General features: G+C 39.5%; 1 protein-coding gene across 2 annotated transcripts; it reads right to left on the bottom strand.

Annotated features, from left to right (window-relative positions):
• Positions 1–5,442: 5,442 nt before the first annotated feature.
• rbm4b.L (RNA binding motif protein 4B L homeolog) lies at positions 5,443–17,215 on the bottom strand. Of its 2 annotated transcripts, NM_001094514.1 has the most exon segments (4): positions 5,443–6,075; positions 9,967–10,574; positions 12,844–13,266; positions 17,056–17,208. In NM_001094514.1, coding segments are annotated over 2 exon segments (1,011 nt in total). In that variant the 5' UTR covers positions 13,256–13,266; positions 17,056–17,208; the 3' UTR covers positions 5,443–6,075; positions 9,967–9,975.
• Between the last annotated feature and the right edge of the window lie 397 nt (positions 17,216–17,612).

The following is a 17,612-nucleotide window of genomic DNA, read 5'->3' as shown; positions in this document are numbered from 1 at the left end:
GTCTTATTACAGAAACAACAAAAAAAGAGCAGATCAATCAAAAATAAGAAACTTTTTCTAAATTAGCATTTCTGTTTTTCAGAGCTTTCTGGATAACTGATTTCTGTATAATAGATCCCATAACTGTAATTAAGGGATTGGGCTTAATCATCAGGAATAAGAATATAGATAAGAGATAGGGTTGCCACCAGTGTGGTTTTGAACTGGACATAAAAAATATCTGTCCGGTTTACAACATTGAGAAAACTGGATGGAAAGCCCACTAGTTGCGTCTAAAGGTAGCCACACATAGGAAGATCCGCTCGTTTGGTGATGTCGCCAAACGAGCGGATCTCTCAACGATATGCCCATATTGAGGTGGGCGATATCGTGCTGATCCGATCGTAGGCCCTAGGGCCCAACGATCGGATCAGAATGGAGGCAATACTGGTGGTCGGATCGTGGGACCATATCAATGAACCGATGCAGCTGTGATCAGACAGGATTTTTTTACCTTGCCCGATCGACATCTGCCCGACATTCTGCCAGATATCGATCGGGGACGCCAGTTGGATGGCCCTGCACACAGGTAGGGTTGCCACCTTTTCTGGAAAAAATACCGGCCTTCCTATGGCCGCACACATGGGTAGGGTTGCCACCTTTTCTGGAAAAAAATACCACTTTCCTATATATTTATCTTTTTTTTTCCCAATTACATTGGGATCAACCATCATTTTTACTGGCCATGCCAGTAAAATGCCGGCCAGGTGGCGATCCGACACACAGGCCAATAAGCGTGATGTAATAACCCCACCCTAGTGTAATAACATCAACACCTCTGTCACCACTGCTCCACCCCCAATGGTATCTGCCCCACCCCCTTTGTTTGGGTTTAGGCTCCAGCAAACGTGGCAACCCTATATACGCATACGCAACATGAAATCAGAAGAGAATTGCACATGACATCACTTCCAGGTCGCAAATATTTTCCACAGCTTGCTGGTGTACGCTGCAGATCCCCCAGATACATCCTTTTACAGGTTAACAGCTCTGTATATGGTTTCTACCACGACTAGGTTTTTACATTTCCTATTAAATTACATCGATTTTAAAATGAACATGGTATGATAGTGCTTTTATGGCAATATCTCAGGCACTGTTCGAGTCAAAATAGCACTTCTTGCAAGGATTTAACTAATTTACCATTTCTTTTTATTTGATAAAGATGAGCAGCTTTACAACTCTTAAAAACCCCAGCCTTCCGCCCCATAGTGATATTCTCTATTCTTGAGCATGAGCAAAATTGAACATAAGCTCTGCTCCAGAGCTGGAACATAAGTCATTTACCGTCCATATTAATAGCTTTAAAAATAGTTCCAGAGCTGGAACTAGGGGTAGTCAGTAACGGCATGTACCCCTTCTGCCCACCTCTCTCACTAGCAATCAGGGGAGATTATTGCACAATGTGGCGCACTTACCTTTCTGCCCAGCACTGCTCTTTAAGGTGGCCATAGACACACAGATCCGATCGTACGAATCGAGGATTCGTACGATTTTCGGATCGTGTGTGGCGTGTCCCGACTTCTTTCGACCGGCGGAGATCGGTCATTTGGTCGGGTTTGATTTTGACCCGACCGATCCCGCCGGAACCCAGGGCACATCGTAATCGGATCGTTCGGCCATGCGGCCGAACAATCAGATTACACCCGATATAGCCATGTTTGTTAATGGCATATCGGGGAAAGATCCGCTCGTTTGGCGATGTTGCCAAACGAGCAGATCTTTGCATCTATGGCCACCTTTAGATGTGGAAAATAGCTCACGGTACAAGTTGATCCAGGGACTAGTGCGATTGTCATTTTGGAGTCAGGAAGGAATTTTTCCCGACCTCTGAGGCAAATTGGAGAGGCTTCTAATGGGATTTTTGCCTTCCTCTGAATCAACAAGCTATTGGGCAGGTCAAAATACAGTTAAAAGGTTGAACTTGATGGACGTGTCTTTTTTCATCCTAACTTACTATGTTACTAGTGCTGAAACAGAACCACCATATTAGGAGCTTTATAACTGGCTGGATCTACGGATAGGCAGAAGAGGCATATTCCTAGGGCATAACAGTAAGAGGCACTAGGAACTTACCCCTTCTGCCTACCTCTTTCACCACCAAGCAGGGTTTTTTATTGTACCTTGTGGTGCACTTACCGTTCTGCCTAGCACTGCTCTTAGCTCCAGAGCCGGAACATAAGCCAGTCTCAGTCCAGATGTGCACTACTTTACAGAGGTCAGAGTACTAAGATCAGATTTTAAAAAAAACTCTATACCATTGCTATCTGGCTAGTTTTTCTTTGCAATATGAAGTATGCTGATTTCTGGAGCAGTGTTTTGAAAATGCAGTAGTGTACAGCTGTGGGCTTTTGATACACTTAAAAGTAGAAAAAAAGTTTTCTGTCTCTATCTGCAGCATATTTTGGTAATACTTACAACTTATGCTGAGCATCACATAGTATACGATCCATGACATTTATGTAGAAACCCTGAGGGTTAAGGCATCTCCACTTGCAGTTTTCCCATGTAGTTTGGGCACTTAAGTGGTCCTGTCATTTACACAGGCAACTATTGTTATTCAGCCTAGTTCATGGTTTGCCCAATAGAGGGCAGCGTGTCCCGATATAAAAGGATGTGCCACCATGTAGATAAGGTTAGCTAGTTATGTTATAATCGCTCTATGAGTGAGAGGCATATGAAAGATATTGAGCAGCTTTTCACTCCAACAAGGAGAAACAGGACCGGGTTTGTGGAAAGGCCACCAAGGCCCGGGCCGAGGGTGGCAGGATTTTAGAGGGTGGCATGCTGCCATCCACAAACAAGGGAAAGTTGTGCTCACCATTAATTTTTAAAACCATTAGGCAGGGGGTGCAATGAGGATGTGACCACAAAATACATATAGACAAATACAAGAGGTCCTCTGCACTCAACCCATTATCAATATATTTAAGACAGACATTTTGTGCATACTGCTACTGAAAAATGCCTTACCCTTTAAACAAAACAGGGATTGTTTGTCCATATATTGCAATATATTTAAGCTGGCCAACTACGTCAAAGTCATCCCATATCTGGCCAGTCCTACGCTTAATCCTACGATATGGGATGACTTTGACGTAGTTGGCCAGCTCAAATATATTGCAATATATGGACAAACAATCCCTGTTTTGTTTAAAGGGTAAGGCATTTTTCAGTAGCAGTATGCACAAAATGTCTCTGTCTTAAATATATTGATAATGGGTTGAGTGCAGAGGACATCTTGTATTTGTCTATATGCTGCCAGCCACACACACATTGGTTCAAAGACACTGGGAATGCACAGGAGATAATGATTTTTTTAATTTCCCGTGCGCCAATCCCCATTGCTTACGGTCCCAGTGATTAACATTTGCACGAATAAAGGGGAGGAGACAGCGGCAACGGATGGCAGTGGGCCTAGGGGTGCCTGCTATGTAAATCCATCCCTGAGGAGAAATAAAGGGGTTAGGACCCCAAGGTGTGTAAGCCGCTAGTACAGAGATTCTCAGTGGGTGAGTTGAGGACCAGGTAGGGTGTCAAGATACAAGACCCCAGACTGAGGATCATAGAGCACAGTGCACTACTCTCAGGGAGTTTATCCACATGAATGTAGTATCCTATACTTCTGCCTATCCTACCTCTGGGTAATAAACCTGTTATTTGCTGCAAGAAACCACTCTGTTATCTGGATCCTTTAAAGGAGAATTCAACCGGTTTCCAAAAAAACCCCTACCCCACATAGACACCCCTCCCACCTCCAGCATAGCTGCCCCTGGGGGAAAAGCCCTTAACTTTATACTTCGCTCTCCGCGCAGATTCAGGCATTGGAGTTCCACGCAGCCATCTTGCAGGTCTTAGTGTCTTCTTCTGGCGCTTTGGCAATTTTCGTTAGTTTCGGCACATGTGCAGTTGTTGTAAACCGGCAAATTGCTCCAACTGTGCATGCACAACTTTGCTGGTCTCCCACTCAGCTTACCGAAGACCCGGAAGATGGCTGTGTGGAATTCCGATGCCTGAATCTGCGCCGAGGGGTAAGTGAGGGGTGGGGTTTTTTTTTTTTGAAAACGATTGAATTTTCCTTTGGTTGCAAAGAGGAGCATACATGGTACCAGGAGTTGCAGGGGTACAAGACAAGCAGCATGTTCTCCCAAGTCTGTGCCCTTTTTTCCTTAGAGGCAAGTTAATTTTCTCCTAATAAAACTAACACCATAGTGTGTATAAATGTGCTAGGGTTTTAGATTGTATTCTCAAATGGGGCAGGTGATAATATGAATGATCCATAATCTCTGTACAGCACTACAGAATGTGGGCACTATATAAATGAAAGAAAAATAATGCTATGCTTTCAGCTCAGCATCTCAAGCAATGGCAGATGGATTGTAAAATAAGATGCAGCTTTGCATTTTGCTCTTTGCGTGCTTAGAAAAGCATTCTGAACAAGATAAACTTGTTTAATTTCAGATCCCCTTTAAAGGGGTGGTTTGTATGTTCTAGAATGGCTTGTTCTAAGCAACTTGTGAATAGGTCTTATTTTTTTATTTTTTTTAGTTTTTGAATAATTTGCCTTTCTTCTGACTCTTTCCAGCTTTCAAATCGGGCTGACCCTATCTATAAAAAAAAAAAAAGCCACAAGTTTATTTTTTATTGCTAATTTTTATTACTCAGTTATATTCAGGCCCATTCGTATTCATATTCCAGGCTGTTCAACCAATGCATGGTTGTTAGGGTTATTTACATCCTAGCAACGAGATTGCTGAAAATGCAAACTGGAGAGCTTCTGAATAAAAAGCTAAATAATGCAAAATTCACAAATACTCGTATTCTGCCGAATTCGAATCGTACGAATCAAAGTAATAGCGCATTTCGAATTCGAATCAAAGTTTTTCGGGGGGGGGGAAAAAAAAAAACTTAGATTTTTCAGAGTCCACCAATTGACTCCAAATAGATTCTAGGAGGTCACCCATAGGCTAAAACAGCAATTCAGAAGGTTTTAGATGAAAAGTCGAACTTTTAAAGACACAGTACATGATAAATTTCGATATTCTAATTTTTTTTCAAATCAAATTTGGACTATTCTGTAGTCAAAGTACACAAAAAAATAGCTTGGAATTTAATTTTTTTTAATTCGAAAATTCACCTCGACCATTGATAAATCTGCCCCTAAACCCAAAAGGCTTCTTTTGTCTCCAGTAAGGAATAATTATTCCTTAAAATTACCTTAGTTTTGAACAAGTACACAGTACTGTTTTATTATTACAGAGGAAAAGGAAATAATTTTGTGATAAAATGGGGTCTATGGGAGATGGCCTTCACGCAATTTCTAGACGTAATAACTTACCATGGATAATTCTGTATTCTCAAACAGCTGTAAACTCTTGTATAAAAAAGGAGAAAACTCTTTAGTCTTTTTAAAGCAATGCTTTATTCATGGAAATAGATGTTCAAGGTTAACATATGTCCCACAAAGTTGGACATGACAAAGAGGAACAACGCAACTGCTTGTAATCATGCTTCACATTACATGAAGGGAAAATATTATAACCACCTTTCTGCTGCAAAGTAAATATTAAGAGGTAAACTGTCTACTTAGGTAAAAATCCATGTTAACTTAAATCTTGCTGCAAAAAATCCTTATATTTGACTCAGTGGTTTGAAAGTACACTGCACCTTTCTTCAGATATGCTGATTTCAACGTTAAAAAAAACCCCCAAAAAAAAGTATGAAACACTTTACGCCTGTATAAAAATTGCAAGCAACAGTTAATATTTGCACACTGTTGATGTTTCTGTGGACAAATCAAAGCACTGCCTTTAGTTTTCAGTCAAATCGTACTTGAGGCTTTACATACTACCCTTCTAGAGCGGAAAGGCAGCCAACTAAATATATTTTGCAAAAATATAATAGCTCATATTCTACTTAAAAAAAAAAAAAAAGTGAAACATTAGTTGAGGGTTGGCAAAGTTCGAAGAACCGAAGTAAGAATTTAATGCGTACGCAACGAACAGCAGACCGCGTCGGAGCCCGAAAATATCTTACCTGGAACACAAAAGAAAACACCAGCAAGATATTACTAATACGTACATTCAAAGATTGGGCACATGGCACACGGGGCATTTTGACTGTTGCATCCCTCTCATACTGGCAGTCATTTGCCAGGCAAACTAATGGATGATAGTGGACGGCTTTTATAAATGTGATTAGGATGATGGTAATCAAAATGCTTTGTGCACCAGCAGCCATAGAGAGCACCACACATACAATCAGGGAATAACAATACTAAAAAAAGATTTCTAACTTCCATTTGGGGCTTTGGAAAATATACAATTAATTTTTGAGTTATAATATACTTTGCGCAAATTAATTTCAGTCTAAATGATTTTTCTTCCGCCCCTAATAATACAGATACCCAGCCTAGCCCCTTCAACAATTAGAAAGTAAATGGGAAAGGTGAAATTCAGATTTAATGCATATATGCTTTCCTGCATACAAATTCAAAATAGCGGTGAATTGAAGTCTAAAAATATTTACATGAAAATTGTCATTAGTATAGATAGGAACTATCCAGGATTCGGTTCGGGATTCAGCCTTTTTCAGCAGGATTCGGCTGAATCCTTCTGTCAAGCCGAACCCTAATTTGCATATCCAAATTAGGGGTGGGGAGGGAAATTGTCACAAATTTGTCACAAAACAAGTGAAAAATGTTTTCCCCTTCCCACCCCTAACTTGCATATGCAAATTAGGATTCGGATCGGTATTCGTCCGGATCTTTCACAAAGGATTCGGGGGTTCGGCCGAATCCAAAATAGTGGATTCGGTGCATCATTAATAGGAACCCAAACTGTAGCGGACAATATTTTTTACAAAAAGGTTTCAATTTTTTTATTCTAGTTTGAGATTTAAATTATTAGTGATTCCTTTACCTAGTATTTTTTCTTTTCTTTCTATAAACAACTTTGCCATGCTGAGTGACCTGCAAGTATTTTGCAAATTGCTGACTGATGCTAGAATTGGCCAACATGATGGGATACCCCTTATGGGGTTGCAAAGTGCCAGGGGGCTCTGCAGACCAGTTAGGGTAAGAATTCTGTAGAATGGACATTATGGGGTAGATTTATTAAGGGTTGAATTAAAAATTCGAATTTTCAAAAAAAAAATTTATGGTCAAAACTGTCAAATTTGACTAGGTTTTTTTCCTAGTCGAATTAGATTTTTGAGATTTATCATACTCTAGCCCTTTAAAATAATTCAAATTTGACTATTTGCCACCGAAAACCTGCCAAATTACTGTACAAGTCAATGGGAGAGGTACAGGGATCAATTTGGTGATGTTTGCAGCCTTCCTGACATTTTTTCGGGGGTAAAACTGGAATGGAATTCCATTTGAGTTTTGGGGTTGTTTAAATTCGTCTGAGTTTCAAACATTCGATTTTATTAATCAATTTCCCCAAGTCGAATTTCTGGCTTTCCTGACATCCAAAATTATTTTTGGAGGAAAACTCGATTAAAATTGTTTTAAATTCGATTTAAAATGTGGAGAGTATTCTATGCTGGCATATTTCAACCAGCCATTAAGTAACAAAAAAACTCCCATTGCCCCCCCCGATATTCACTTGAATATAAAAGCCACTTTACAGTCCAAGAATCCTGTAACGTTTCAGTAATTGGGGCTTGTATGCTCCCCAAGTGGTAAAACCAGCCAATGCTCTAACTCACAGAGCAAGTTTGATACAAAAAGATAAGTTTGGCTTGCAACTGGGTGCATTATTCTGTAAAGCAATATGAATAAATAGTCCTGTGTCAAAGCAACAAAGTCTAAATGATTGGTATTATAATGATTTATCCTTTTCCCTTGTACATGTTAAATTCTTGATTTGAAGCATCAAGGCCATGGACTTTCTGATCCATGCTGTTAATATGTAACACACCAGACAACAACTAAAGATGTGTGAACACACGGTGTTATAATGAAAAAAAAACAGGACTTCTGCTTCAAAGTCACAGATATGCAGAGGGCAGAAATGACTCGTATTTAATTTAAACAAAAATACTTGCAGGTATAGCTAAAAAGGGCATAGAATTTTATTTAAAAGCAATTGAATATGTTCCATGATGTCAATGAAGCAAGTTTGAGTGGCAGCAATTAATAAGCTATGTGGATGTGCACCCAAAACATACCAGACTTCCAGTAATATTCATGCCTACAGCAGATCAGCCACACACAAACACAACTTCTATATTCACTACCGAAAGAGATGTTCCAGAGGATAAATTTGTGTTTTGGCCACCACTGATTTTGCCCAATTACAGCAGAGGTCAAAAGGCCCTCCTTGCCATTACAGTTTTCTGCTGAAAGGCCATGCAACTTGGATAAAAAAAAACAAAAAAAAACAACACAATCTTCACTTTATTATTCAAAAAGATTCCTTTCCAGACAAAAATACCACTTACCTTTGATTATTAATATACACCTTCTGAATTATCTTGCATTTTTTTTTTTTATTATTAAACAGGTAATGCCTTTGTGCAATTAAGATTAAGTCAAGAAACCATATACTCTATAAAACAAATATATACCACACGGTAATAATGCTTTACTGTGTACCCTGGTAGTAAAATTGTACTTTTTTTTCCCTTTTACAGTACAGGGACCTGTTATTCAGAATGTTCGGCACCTGGGGTTTTTCCAGATAACTGATCTGTCCATAATTCACCTTTAAGGTAACTTTTATTATGTTATAGAATGGCGAATTCTAAGCAACTTTTCAATTGGTTTTCATTTTTTTTTATATTTTTTTTATAGTTTTATAGTTATTTGGCTTTTTCTTCTGACTCTTTGCAGCTTTCAAATAGGCGTCGCTGACCCCTTCTAAAAAAAAAACCCAAATGCTCTGTAAGGCTACAAATGTATGTTACTTTTTATTACTGATCCTTCTATTCAGACCCTCTTCTATTCATACAGTCTCTTATTCAAATCAATGCATGGTTGCTATGGTAATTTGGACCTTAGTTACCAGATTGCTTAAAATGCAAATTGAAGAGCTGCTGAAAAATGCTAAAAAAACTTAAAAACCACAAATAATAAAAACTGAAAATTGTCTCAGAATATCACTCTCTATATCATACTTAAAGTTATCATAGGTGAACAACCCCTTTAAGTCTACTAGTAAAACATGTAAACATTAAATAAACCCAGTAGGCTGGTTTTGCTTCCAATAAGGATTCATTTTATCTTCATTTTGATCAAGTACAAGGTACTGTTTTATTATTACAGAGAAAAAGGAAATAATTTTTAAAAATTTGGATTATTTGATTACAATGAAGTCTATGGGAGATGACCTTTCTGTAATTCCGAGTTTCTGAATAATGGGTTTCTGGACAACGGATTACATACCTGTACAACATATATCATGCTCCTCCAACAATTAAATTAACTTAAAGGCTTCTGTGACATAAAAGATTTAAATGCAACTAAAACCCTGGAGGTGAAGGGTACTCAGGGTGAAGATATACCATGAAACTTGTTCCACAAAGCTTTGAATCCTTAAAGAAAAATGACTTTACCGCCTCTAGTGATTAATCATCTACAGCAGACCAGACTATTCTGATCTTGTGTTATGCCTCAGGTCAATCAGGATCAGAAATAATGGAAATATAGGTCAGTGGGTCGGTAGGCAGCTCTATAACAAGTGCTATAGATTATTTGTAGCCTAGTCTTTTCCCTTGCTTTTATTTGCCCTAATGTGTGTTGAGAGATGCATTGTCCTGCTTGTCAAATAGAGGACATAAATTAAAAAAAAAAAAAAAAAAAAAAAAAAGACGCAAGAATACTATGGGAGGGAAAAAAAGTGGCCTACAATACGAGAAACCGCAAGCACGTAAAAGTACTAAAAATATATATAAAAACCCCTACAACAATAAACCGCTCACCTTCGCAGATTAAAAATATTGAACCCGTTCATAGTAGGAATCCCGGCTGCATCGAGGATCATCAGCGAAGGGACTCCGCAGAATGGGGGAGAGTCGGCGCTCAGTTCGGTATATTTCCATGCTGGAGGAAGCAGAAGAGGAGCGTCGTATAGGGCTACGCTCCCGCGTGTAATAGGAGCTAGGAAGTTGGGGTGGTGGGGGTAGTAAATGCCTCTCATATGGGAAAGAGTCAATCTGTTCCCTGTATGAAATTGTGGAGGCTCCGGGGGGCAGAGCATTCACCCGTCTTTCAAGAATGGCATCATATGAGGAGGGCCGCACGCGGTAGCGTTGGTAGTAGTCAACAATACTAAACCGTTCTCCCTCGTCATAGAAAACACGTTGAGCATAGGCCGTTCTATATGCTGCACTACGCATGGGACCATATGGGTCTGGAAATGATTCAGGGGGGTAGCCCGGCTCCTGCTCCAGCTCCTTGGCCATTTGGTCTAGGGGGCACTCTTTGGACCAGTGGCCCTCCTTTCCGCAACGATAGCATCGAGTCCTTTCTCCCATTCCCGGGGTGACTCGCAGGCGGCTTGTTGAGAGTTGCACGTGCATCCGTTTGCCTTCAAGAAAGCACACGCGACAAAGGTTGGTGGTGAGACTTAAGGGGGATTTACCCCTTTCTCACTATAAAATTTTTAGACTTAAGTTATATTCACTTTAAATGTAACTTTAAATTTGAGCATTAAACCAAAGCAACCATTGAATTTATAATTATCTGCCGAGGACCAGTTTTTTGGTAAATCCTTTTTATCTATTTTAACAAAAAAAAACAAAAAAAAGCATGTACATTTCCATCTCTACAGATGTTAATGAGCTACTATGTAATAGGGTTTAATAGCAGCATAATAAATAGAGATTTGAAAAATGCTCTCTATTTCAAATGCCTGAGTAAAAATGGTTTGAATTTAAGAAACATTTATTAATTATAATGAACAGAGCAAATGAGGTAGAAATTGTCATTTTTACACATGGTTCTGCAGCCTGACATTTCATTGCATAATGCAAGAGACTTGCTCCACTGTATAATTCACTTCTTATCTACATTTCACAAGACACAGGCAAGAGAGAAGTACAGTCACATAGGCCATTGTACCTGCCAGTGCACGAGGTACCACCAAATCCTTGTTACAGGCCCCAGTCAATAACTAAAGAATCTGAAACGCATACTACATTACAATGAGTGCAGCAGCTTCTTAAATGGAATCTATAATGCAAAAATATTTCCCCTACTGGTGTGAGTGTCCTAGCGCTGGCATGGTCAATTAAAGAAAAAATACTAATATCCCTAACCAGAGTGCGTGCTCTATTAGCCTGCACCTTTGGTGAGGGAAAATATTTTTGCCCAACAGGTGCCTTTTAAGTGAGGACCTCATCATCCTATGGATACTGTTCTCTCCCCAGGGGCTCTGTTATCCTCCTCTCCAAGTTAGTCAGACTGATTTGGTCAACAAGTTGGAAGGCCAAACGAGGCAGTAAAGCACCTAACAAACCAAAGATGGACAGTTGGTATCGCAATTCATCACTGTAAAGAAACCCATACATGAGTCAACACTTACCTTTTGATGATGTATCACCTTTCAGTATCTGTTCTTTATTTCTATTCTTTAAATTACTCTTCTTTTCTAAAAATGTTCTCATGTAAATTACAACTGTTTGTGTCCCCACCCATTGAATAAATACTTTTAGAACTAGTAATTGGCATTGGCATCTGCAGCCCCAGCATGCTGCTGAAGGGAGTCCTAACTGTGCCGAATGCCGATACAGCAAAGAACACAGCACTGTAATACAGCCACTGCTGTAAATAGTACCCCTCCTACTGTATAAAAAAAAAACAGCGGTTATAAATAAACACTTAAAGGCATACTGTCATGGGAAAAAAAAAAAATTCAAAATGAATGAGTTAATAGTGCTGCTCCAGCAGAATTCTGCACTTAAATCAATTTCTCAAAAGAGCAAACAGATTTTTTTATATTCAATTTTGAAATCTGACATGGGGCTAGACATATTGTCAATTTCGCAGCTGCCCCAAGTCACGTGACTTGTGCTCTGATAAATTTCAATCACTCTTTACTGCTGTACTGCAAGTTGGAGTGATATCACCCACCTCCCTTTTCCCCCCAGCAGCCAAACAAAAGAACAATGGGAAGGTAACCAGATAGCTCCCTAACACAAGATAACAGCTGCCTGGTAGATTTAAGAACAACACTCAATAGTAAAAACCCATGTCCCACTGAGACACATTCAGTTACATTGAGAAGGAAAAACAGCAGCCTGCCAGAAAGCATTTCTCTCCTAAAGTGCAGGCACAAGTCACATGACATGGGGCAGCTGGGAAATTGACAACATTTCTAGCCCCATGTCAGATTTCAAAATTTAATATAAAAAAATCTGTTTGCTCTTTTGAGAAATGGATTTCAGTGCAGAATTCTGCTGGAGTAGCACTATTAACTGATTTTGAAAAAAACATGTTTTCCGATGACAGAATCCCTTTAAGAACAGACAGAGAGCCATTTTAGCCTTAAGTCCAAATGTAAAAACAAAGTATTGTGACCCTCTATCTACTGAAGTATTTAAGGATTGCATGACAAAAACAGTGCCAATTATTTTACAGACTTCAACTGGAGGTGGTAGCAGAAGACTTTTGGTTTTTGATTACTAAAAATGCCACAATAGTGTATGTGTACCATAAGTGTATATCTGAAACGTTAATGTATAAAACCTAACACATTAAAACATTGTGATAGTAAAAAGAGGAGCATTTCAAACCATTTTATACATCCTGTGCTATGAACATTCTAGTCCTCTTTCCAAAACTGTGTTGGGTTTCACCTTTAAATTCAGTGTTGTCCAGATTCTTAATGGCATCCAGTGCTTCAGCCGAAATCTCCATGTGGACAAAGGCGTAGTCCTTAACAATATCACACTCCAGGACTGCACCATATTCTTCAAATTTGGCACGCAGTTCCTCACTGGTGCAACTACTGCTGAGGTTGCTTACATGAAGCTTAGTCGAGGCATTTGGCTTGCCCCGACTGTGTTCCACATTGATAGAAACGTTATGTAGCTTGTAATGGTTTAAATTACGTACAGCTTCATCTGCTGCCTTTTTGTCATCCATATGGACAAAACCATAATTTTTAATGATATCACATTCTGTCACACGGCCAAACTGCTCAAACAATGACTTCAGCTCCGGCTGAGTGGCCTCAGGAGGCAAATTGCCAACAAATAACTTCACCATAACTTCACAATCTGCAAATACAGAAAACTAATTTCAGCTGTTGACAAAACACATAATTTGCACAGGGGCTCAGTTATTAAAGGACCAGTAACATCAAAAAAATTTTTAAAAAAATTCGTTAGTACACAACGAAAAAAAACACCAACACAAATTATACTTTAAAAAAGCAAAGTCTTTATTAAGAAATAACTTACAGAAACTCTGCTTCCTGTCTTGTACAGAAACGGCGACCATCCATTGAGCGGCACTTGATTTCTCCTCCCTGGCTCTCTGCTGCTGGATCTTTTAGCTGCCACATTCTGTGCTTTCTGTAGTACAGCAGCGCTTCCAGCATGAACTTTCTGCAGATATGCGGTGCCTTGCTCATCGGTTCCAGCCGCGGTGCAATTACCAACATCCCCGAGGCGCCTTCTGCATTCGCTAATTATCCCAGATCTATGGGTACAGGATGGGAAGGTCCGGACATTAAAAGCCGGCTCTGGATGCTGCTGCTGCCCTTCGCCTCTTGATCTCTTACTGCTGCCCCTGCGCACCGGCACCGTATCTTCCTGGCCCAGTCTCCCCTCTTTCTGGCTGCCCGGGAACAACTGCCGGCGAATGGCTTTGTTTGAATTCCATTTCCGACGCATTCCATTTCCCTGCGCACCGGCACCGTGTCTTCCACCGTGTGTATAATATCTGTGCACAACTCAATGCGTGTTCCGGTGCACAGGGAAATGGAATGCGTCGGAAATGGAATTCAAACAAAGCAATTCGCCGGCAGTTGTTCCCGGGCAGCCAGCAAGAGGGGAGACTGAGCCAGGAAGATACGGTGCGCAGGGGCAGCAGTAAGAGATCAACCGGCTCAAGAGGCGAAGGGCAGCAGCAGCATCCAGAGCCGGCTTTTAATGTCCGGACCTTCCCATCCTGAACCCATAGATCTGTGATAATAAGCGAATGCAGAAGGCGCCTCGGGGATGTTGGTAATTGCACCGCGGCTGGAACCGATGAGCAAGGCACCGCAGATCTGCAGAAAGTTCATGCTGGAAGAGCTGCTGTACTACAGAAAGCACAGAATGTGGCAGCTAAAAGATCCAGCAGCAGAGAGCCAGGGAGGAGAAATCAAGTGCCGCTCAATGGATGGTCGCCGTTTCTGTACAAGACAGGAAGCAGAGTTTCTGTAAGTTATTTTTTTAATAAAGACTTTGCTTTTTTAAAGTATAATTTGTGTTGGTGTTTTTTTTCATTGTGTACTAACGAATTTTTTTAAAAAAAATTTTGATGTTACTGGTCCTTTAACTTTTCCAATAACTTGCCCAAGTGCAATATCCCATAGTGACCAAACATTTGCTTTTATTATTTTGCCTTTTTTAGACAAATCAAAGTGTATAGCTTTAGGTTATATTTCAACAATGGTGCCATGTTGCCAAGTGTTCAATGAACCAGATCAGAGCTGTATAACAGTACAATAGCAAAGTCTACAAATATACATTCAAACACCATGTTGATGTTTAAAGGGATACTGTCATGGGAAAAAAATTTTTTCCAAAATAAATCAGTTAATAGTGCTGCTCCAGCAGAATTCTGCACTGAAATCCATTTCTCAAAAGAGCAGACAGATTTTTTTTATATTCAATTTTGAAATCTGACATGGGGCTAGACATATTGTCAATTTCCCAGCTGCCCCCAGTCATGTGACTTGTGCTCTGATAAACTTCAATCACTCTTTACTGCTGTACTGCAAGTTGGAGTGATATCACCCCCCTCCCTTTTCCCCCCCAGCAGCCAAACAAAAGAACAATGGGAAGGTAACCAGATAACAGCTCCCTAACACAAGATAACAGCTGCCTGGTAGATCTAAGAACAATGCTCAATAGTAAAAACCCATGTCCCACTGAGACACATTCAGTTACATTGAGAAGGAAAAACAGCAGCCTACCAGAAAGCATTTCTCTCCTTAAGTGCAGGCACAAGTCACATGACCAGGGGCAGCTGGGAAATTGACAAAATTTCTAGCCCCATGTCAGATTTCAAAATTGAATATAAAAAAATCTGTTTGCTCTTTTGAGAAATGGATTTCAGTGAAAAATTCTGCTGGAGTAGCACTATTAACTGATGCGTTTTGAAAAAAACATGTTTTCCGGTGACAGGATCCTTTTAAGTCTGCCCAAAACCAGTGGATTCCAGCCAAGGAACTACCTGATGGCAACAGTCGCAGGGCACATTTCCTGCAACACTGCCCACCACTGTCATGTAATTGCCCATAGCCCTGCCATCTCATTTTTATGTGATCAGAGGGTTGCATAGATAAGCATGAGTTTTAATATCTAGCAGAAACATCACTCACTGAGCATGTATTGGAAAGGGGTATTCTTGTTACAATGCATTGTGTTATATTTGGAGAAAGCATTCTTACCCAGAGGAATGTTTAAAGGGATACTGTCATGGGAAAAAATGTTTTTTTTCAAAACGCATCAGTGCTGCTCAAGCAGAATTCTGCACTGGAATCCGTTTCTCAAAAGAGCAAACAGATTTTTTTATATTTAATTTTGAAATCTGACATGGGGCTAGACATAGCCAATTTGGAGAAACTGCAATTATTTGCAATTCAGAAATAAAAATTACACCATAAAAATCATGACAGAATCCATTTAATGACCATTCTAATTTACAGGAGACATCCACTTAAAAACTGTTCTTAGCTTGATGACTGTAAAATTAAGTCTTAGCAAAATTTCCATATACATTTATTCAAATATATTAGTGGTCCTAAAGTAAGATCTGAATACATTTGCAAATGAAAGAGAAGCATGTCTGTCCCTTTTTATTCTTTGCACTTCTGGTTTTAATTTTTTTTGGAGGTTTTTTATCAAAATCTGAATTTTTCTGATTTTGTAAATAAAAATAAGTCCAATCCATGATTTGCCCTTATTTATCAATTAAAAAAAACAAAACAGAAAAATAAATTGTGAAAAACCACGACTTTTTCAGATTTGTCACGCATAAAGGACAAATTTTTCCCATTAGAAGCGTGAAAACAAAAATAAAACTAGCATTAAACCCCAAACATTTTGTGAGGGTTAAAATATCTTCAAATGGTAAAGGGGACATCTGCCATTGATTTTTACATGAATTCGGCAGGTTTTAGATGGTGAATTTTCAAATTTAACTTAGAACAGCTACGGGGCATAATAAATAAACTTTTTTGCGTTTTCTGTGTCAAAATGGCCACAGCGAAAAAAAAACGAGCCTTAATAAATAACACCCTTTATGTAACAGAAACTAGGGGGCATGTTTACGAACATTGGAGATAAATATCTGGAGAGATTTCTGGATATGTTACCCATAGCCAACCAATCAGATCTTTGCTGATTGGTTGCCATGGGCAACATCTCCAGAAATCTCTCCAGATAGTCATTACCTACACTCTTTCAAGAGTCAGAATATGAAAGGGATGAAAAAAAATGCTATTTTGAATTGCAATTTCATTTCAAAAAGAACATTTTCAATGAATGCATATTGGAATAGCTTAGATCACGTTTAGGAGTTCATTTAGCATGTTCATGATCATGTTCTCTCTGTCTTATGTGATGTTTGGGTACATCTGCCCTTAGATCTATTTTTCAACCAACTGGATAACTGCTAAAAGCTGTGTAAGTTGTGTTTCATGCAGTTACATTGAAAATAAAACAAACAAACAAACAAAAAAAAAAAAAAAAAGGGAACGACATAGGGAAATGGTTCCTAAAAGACATCGGTTTATGCAGTGCATGCACTAAGGAGATCACTGCTATATTAATATATTTATCATATCCATTTACCCTGTTGTTTTTCCAAATGGTACTTCGGGTGTGGGCCACCCTTATCCACAGACGATCACCAGTCTGCAACCACAGACTTCTCCACTGCTGCACACACCCGACTCTCGCGACTCAAGGAGCAAACAAAATGGAATCCTAGACCCACAGGCCTCCAAACTGCAGCGATCAATCTCATTGGATAAAGAACGAAGTATCTGCATAGCCATTGGACCACAGGGTTGTCAAAACAAACCGAACAGGAAGTTAGCGTCTCAATAAACGCCAAAGAAAGGCCTCCTTTAAAATGGCGCCCGTAATAGCAAATTAGCGCCATTTCTATTGTGGGCAAGTTGAAAACGTTTCATAAAGCTAAAGACATTATAAAATCATATAGAGTGTTATAATGTGTGACGCAACGTTTATACAGCTTTTACTTACACAGCGTGTCCCACCCACACCTGTTGTCATTTAAACAGTTATTACATAAGTTGTAGGGGGAGTGTACTGTCTATATTCTTTCAATGGCCGTACTGATAGATTTGGAACTACGACTCCCATCGTCCTTTGCGCAATGTGAT

This window comes from Xenopus laevis, chromosome 4L (genome assembly GCF_017654675.1).
Source record: "Xenopus laevis strain J_2021 chromosome 4L, Xenopus_laevis_v10.1, whole genome shotgun sequence".
NCBI lineage: Eukaryota > Metazoa > Chordata > Amphibia > Anura > Pipidae > Xenopus > Xenopus laevis.
This window is presented reverse-complemented; position numbering and strand designations above follow the sequence as displayed.